Source organism: Lycium ferocissimum, chromosome 7, assembly GCF_029784015.1.
Source record: "Lycium ferocissimum isolate CSIRO_LF1 chromosome 7, AGI_CSIRO_Lferr_CH_V1, whole genome shotgun sequence".
Taxonomy (NCBI): Eukaryota; Viridiplantae; Streptophyta; class Magnoliopsida; order Solanales; family Solanaceae; genus Lycium; species Lycium ferocissimum.
This window is the reverse complement of record NC_081348.1, coordinates 35,049,069-35,054,526: the sequence shown is the minus strand read 5'-3', so window position 1 is coordinate 35,054,526 and position 5,458 is coordinate 35,049,069. Positions and strand designations below refer to the sequence as shown.

At 35.9% G+C, this 5,458-nt stretch overlaps 1 protein-coding gene across 1 annotated transcript; it reads left to right on the top strand.

The window, feature by feature from the left end:
- Window positions 1-1,356: 1,356 nt before the first annotated feature.
- Window positions 1,357-4,600, top strand: LOC132064621 (uncharacterized). Its single transcript, XM_059457665.1, has 8 exons — window positions 1,357-1,513; window positions 1,631-1,796; window positions 2,514-2,604; window positions 2,724-2,782; window positions 3,273-3,333; window positions 3,744-3,834; window positions 3,966-4,042; window positions 4,184-4,600. The coding sequence occupies exons 1-8, from the start codon at window positions 1,486-1,488 to the stop codon at window positions 4,298-4,300; spliced, it is 690 nt and encodes a 229-aa protein (XP_059313648.1). The 5' UTR covers window positions 1,357-1,485; the 3' UTR covers window positions 4,301-4,600.
- Window positions 4,601-5,458: the final 858 nt, after the last annotated feature.

Sequence of the window (5,458 nt, the reverse complement as noted above, 5' to 3'; positions counted from 1 at the left end):
CCATATCGAGACGATCATATCTCCTTGCTCCGATCTCTCGATTGGCCGGTCCTTATATCGTTAGAAAGCTATTTTTACGTACTACAACTTTCATTAGGGTACTTTCCCAAATTAACAATTAATCAAAGAGTTATCACTGCCCGAAGTAGGCCTATCAACCATTTTCGCAAAACGTTCAAACCTTCAATTTTTCCGCTAAAATTCTAACGTTACAAGTCTAACATGAGTTATAAGATACGAGGTGTTACATCATGTCCTCGATGAGCTGAAGTTGTGTCATGTCCTGCCTAATCATCTCACCCCCACTACTTCTTGGACCTTGTTTCTACCAAGCCCGCTACAATCAACCTCTCACACCTCCTTACCGGGCACATCTCCTCTTTACATGCCCGAACAATCCTTAATAAATAACTCACCTAAAGATTTAAGTTTGGAAGTTGGATGACTCCTAAAAATCATAAAAGGACAAAAATTGCCCCTAACATAATGAAAATGACTTAAATCTGCTGTCGTTCGACCTCAATCGCCTTTAGCGTTAATTTTAGGGTTAAAATTTCCTCTTTTTCACCTATTGGACCCCAATTGCCCTGTTGTTGATTTTCGAGTAACAATGACCCTCGTTTTAATGGATGTAGAAGATAATAATGTCTTCTTTGTTTTAAACTGCATATTTTTGTTAAAAAATGTACAAACAAGTCCAACTAATTCTAGATTTAGGTAGAACTCAACTTCTTCATTCTTTAATAATGGTAGATTCTTAAAAATCCAACCCTAACAATTGCCGAATAAATGAGATGCATCGAGTTGCTTACGGGTCAGGTCTAATATCCACACGGATTAATAAATCAATATCACGTATTCCTTTTGACAATTTTGTTAAAAGGATGAGTATTTTAAACACGAAAATTAACAATGGGAAGAGCAAAAGACTCAGAGCGAGAGGAAAAAAAATCTCAGACATTCATTTATAGAGAAAAGGTCAATAAAATATGGCGTTACGTGCTTACATTTTATATGAGAATAATTGAGGATAACTTAATTTCTACAGAACTATGCTGGACAAGGTATAGTTTCTCTGTGACTTTGCCCGAATAGGCATAGTTTCTTATGAAACCTTGTCTTGCGAAATTAGGTCATATATTCGAATTTCTTTTTTTTTGTTTTTTTGCTGTCAGGGGTATTTTCAATCATTTTTTTATTACTTAAAATGCTGAAGGGCGTGCGATTTGAGGAGCAAAAATTAAAGACCACCGCAAGATAGGGTATTCGTGCGAATTGCCCGTTATCCAACCCAAACCTCTTCATCATGAAACCCAACAATTCACCCCAACTTTAGGTAATTGGGCTTAGTAAAACCTTAGGCCCATTACACGCCAAAACACCACAAAGACATTAAAACTAAACGCGCGGCGAGGTTTATACTTCTCTTTCGAAAGCAAAGCAAGAAGTAGGGTTTTAGCTTTCACAAAAAAAAAACCAAGAAGCATGCCTAAGTCCAAGCGTAATAGAGCCGGTATAGTTAAACCCTAGAATTTTCCTTACTCTTTAAGCACTTTAATTGATGTGTGTTATCTATATTTAGTGATTTCTAAGTTATTAAGTTGATTTGTGTTGTGGATTTTGATTGCAGTTACCTTATCTAAGACAAAGAAGAAGGGAAAGGAGCACAAAGAAAGTATTGTTAATTCAATAAGGGAATGTGCGGAAAAGTATTGTTCAGCTTATGTGTTTAGTTTTGAGAACATGAGAAATCTCAAGTTTAAGGAGTTCAGAGACCAGCTAAAGTCTTCTAGCAGGCAAGTTTGATTTACTTGCTTGTTTATCTATGGTTACATATATAGCTTATTGCTATTTTTTGGCTGTGAGTATAGCAAGGCAAGTTGCAACTACTAATGTAGGATACTATGAGCTTTAAACAAGCCCCATATGGAGGAATTTTGTAGTTGTTGTATGTCCATGTTTAGATTTTACATCATGTGGATATCCCGTGCTTGAAGTTTTTAGCCGACACTTTTAGCTGTTCTTGTTTGCAAGAGGATAGTTTAATAGGTACTCCCTCCGTCCCAATTTAAGTGTCTAAGCGGAGTTTAAGAAATAAAAAGAGTTTTTTGAATCTTGTGGTCCAAAATTAAAGATGTGTATAATGTACTGAAATGTCCTTTGAATCTCGTGGTTATAAACTTATCATATATGCTGTTTTAATTGTTAACTTACTAAATATAGAAAGATGCACTCTTTTTGGGACAAACCAAATCGGAAAGTAAGACACTTGAATTGGGACTGCGGGATTATATTTTACTGAACCTGGAATTGGCTTGTGTGGCTAGTATTGCTTGTTTCTAGAGTACATTTCTGTGCGTACATTTTCCCGTTCGAAGCATTTCTGGAGGATTATCGATCAGAAATCAGTATTGAGTTGGGAAGCATATATCTTGAGGGGGAATTTCGTTGGTCTTTCGTAATTAACTATCAGTATGGAGAGTGTATTAAGCATTATTTTTTTTCCATTTCAGATTTTTCCTTGGGTCGAACAAAGTCATGCAGGTAGCACTAGGCCGATCAGTTGCAGATGAGATTCGGCCCGGCCTTCATAAGATTTCTAAGGTAGGACATGCCAATGTACATTATATATCTGTTAAATATCCAATTGAATTAACTTTTTTTCTGAGTTATAACGTATCTATACTAAGTTATGTTTGGATTGGAATATCCTGTCTTTACAGCTTGTACGTGGAGATTCAGGGCTTTGCTTTACTAATTTATCAAAGGAAGAGGTCCAAAGGTAAAACCCCAGATTCAATGATGCATTTGAGATACCGGAACACTACATGTTATAACTCTGTTTCTTCATTAGGTGAAAGAAAGCTTTACATTTTTTGGAGGGTGGGTGGAGTCCCTAGTGAAATTACTTGGGTAGTTTGTTTTCACCCATTGTCTATTTCTTTTTAAAATATTTTTTGATAAGGGTTTTCACCCTTGTCTATTGTGTTGTGCTATATCCAAATTGTTGATGATTGTGTCTACCGCTTAACATTTACTAGTGCATGATATCTACTTATCTAGTTTCCAACAACTCCTTTAACGTGTCTGTCACTTTTGTTCTACATTGTATTATAATTTCTTCCCTTGCATGGAAGTAAGAATTCTTTGAATATCCTTGTTGCCTGTAGCACTAGCTGTTTCTCTTTGCTGGAGTGTGACCCCTGCTGTTTGTTTCCTGCTCCCTCCGTTTCTCTCAATTTTTTCTTGCTCATCATTTTAAACGTTTTCAGGTTGTTTAACGAGTTTGAAGAACATGACTTTGCAAGGACTGGCACTACAGCAGCAGAAAAGGTATGGCGGAAGTTACTATGTTAATACAAGTTATTTTTTTATGACCATGGTTTCCAGCCTGCACGCGCCCTGACTAAACTTCTGAGTACCTGCTATGTTCGTTGTGTCAGTTTGTGATTTGTAAAGCTAAATGCCATTTTGGCAACTATAATAAGGGCCATTTACTCGAGAGCTCTTTCATAAGCTGCTTTCTCTGGTTCAATTTGATGCCTTTGGGTACCCACATGTTGTCTGGTCTATATAATTAAATTAAACCATGTTGATTATTATATCCATTAAAAAGTGGTCCAAGTAGATGGATAATTTGGGAATATTTTTATTAAATTTGACCGGGGCACCTCTAAGGCACCTTGCCTCAATTTATATCCGAAGTACATACTGGGTTTTTATGTTTTGGTTCAATCTATCAGGTGGAGCTACAAGAAGGCCCTCTTGACCAGTTCACACATGAGATGGAGCCATTCCTGCGGAAGCAAGGGATGCCAGTAAGGTTGAATAGAGGTATTAATCATCTGCTCTTTTGTTTTGCGTTTTGCTGATTGATAATTGTAACATGATTTTGCTGTGTCTGATATGTCAGTAGTTAGTTTTATTACTCTATGATTTGTTGAATTCTGTCGGGCGGTGAGCAGGTGTTGTGGAGCTTGTGTCTGACTATGTTGTATGTGAAGAAGGGAAGCCATTGTCACCTGAGGCAGCTCGTATACTGGTTTGTTGATTTTTCCTATTCAAATTTCTGAATATAGTTCCATTCTCTATATTGTGTGTGCAAGTGCCTACTAAAAGTGCAAAATGATCGAAATAACATGTGTGACCAAGTTACTGAAAGCTATTACCTTGTCACTTGCAGCGTCTACTTGATATCAAGATGGCTACTTTCCGGCTTAGCTTAATATGCAGGTGGAGTCCTAATGAATTTGAACTCTACAGAGAAGGATTGGAAGAATCAGATATTGAATCCTCATAGTCTGCTCTGGAACCTCTGAGACAGGCGACTCATGTTTTATTAAAGTTGTACGCTATGGGCATCCTGAGAGATACTCCTACTACCTCTTGCTAGCTGAAGTTGTTGTATAAGGGAGTGTTTTTTTTACTTGGTCTCAAGAAATTACTTGACCAGTCGTCAGTTTTGGCAATATTAACTTTGGCATTCAGACCTCAGTATGTGTGGGAAAAGTGTTCGAATTATTTTTGACTGTTCAATGTAACAGATTTTATGTAAAATCTTTTACTAAAGTATATCGTGACAACTTATTTTGTTCTCGTACATTCTTTGGTGGTTTACCGTATGTCAAGATGCCTTATTTACGGATTCAGTTGATTGGTTCAAGATCTTTCTTGGTATATGCCTTTTTTGAGGGAATAATAGCAGAACAAACGTCCCCACTTAATAGATTACACTGGGTATGTTACTGTATTAGTAGAAAAAACTCCTATAGACAGTTCGGGATTCCAATTTGATGTGACCATAAGACCAGGTGATTTAAGAGTAGGGGTGTTCATGGTTCGGTTTGGGTCGGTTATTGGTTAAAATCATAACCAAACCAATTTAGTCGGTTTTTAAATGTCTAAAACCATAACCAAATCAAGTAAAATAATAACCACCGGTTTGGTTATTGTCGGTTTGGTTCGGTTTTTCAATTTATGACTAGCCGTGACAATTCAAATATTCTCTCTCTACATTCTTCAAATTTCTTATGAAGTCTTTTTTTCTCACTACCGCAAGGCGAACTTTGTTACAGTATATGATGAAAACATACGCGAATGCAATGTAAAATGAAAAGAGATAGTAGGATTTTACTTTTTACCCTTATGCTTACGACTTATTAGAGTTGAGGCTTGATTGTTGATTTCGGACATATTCTTTTAAGACATATGGGCCTTAAAAATAAGTAGATCAAAATTAAATTAATAATTAAAAGGTATAAAATATCTTTAATTATTTATGAAAAGTTAATATTATACATATAAATAATTATAAATTTTATGTATATAATTATCGGTTTAGTTCGGTTATTTATTCGGTTATTTTTTACTATAACCATAACCAAACCAAATATTATCGGTTTTTCAAATTTAAAACCAAACCAAACCAAACCAAACCAAATGTCGGTTTTTTTATTCG

What these genes read in the sequence shown, in the direction of transcription:
- LOC132064621 (XM_059457665.1), top strand. Translation starts at nt 1,486, where the DNA reads ATGCCTAAGTCCAAGCGTAATAGAGCCG. An exon ending in GCCAGTAAGGTTGAATAGAG is followed by an intron (nt 3,835 to 3,965) that starts GTATTAATCATC and finishes GGCGGTGAGCAG; the next exon opens with GTGTTGTGGAGCTTGTGTCT. An exon ending in CTGAGGCAGCTCGTATACTG is followed by an intron (nt 4,043 to 4,183) that starts GTTTGTTGATTT and finishes TGTCACTTGCAG; the next exon opens with CGTCTACTTGATATCAAGAT.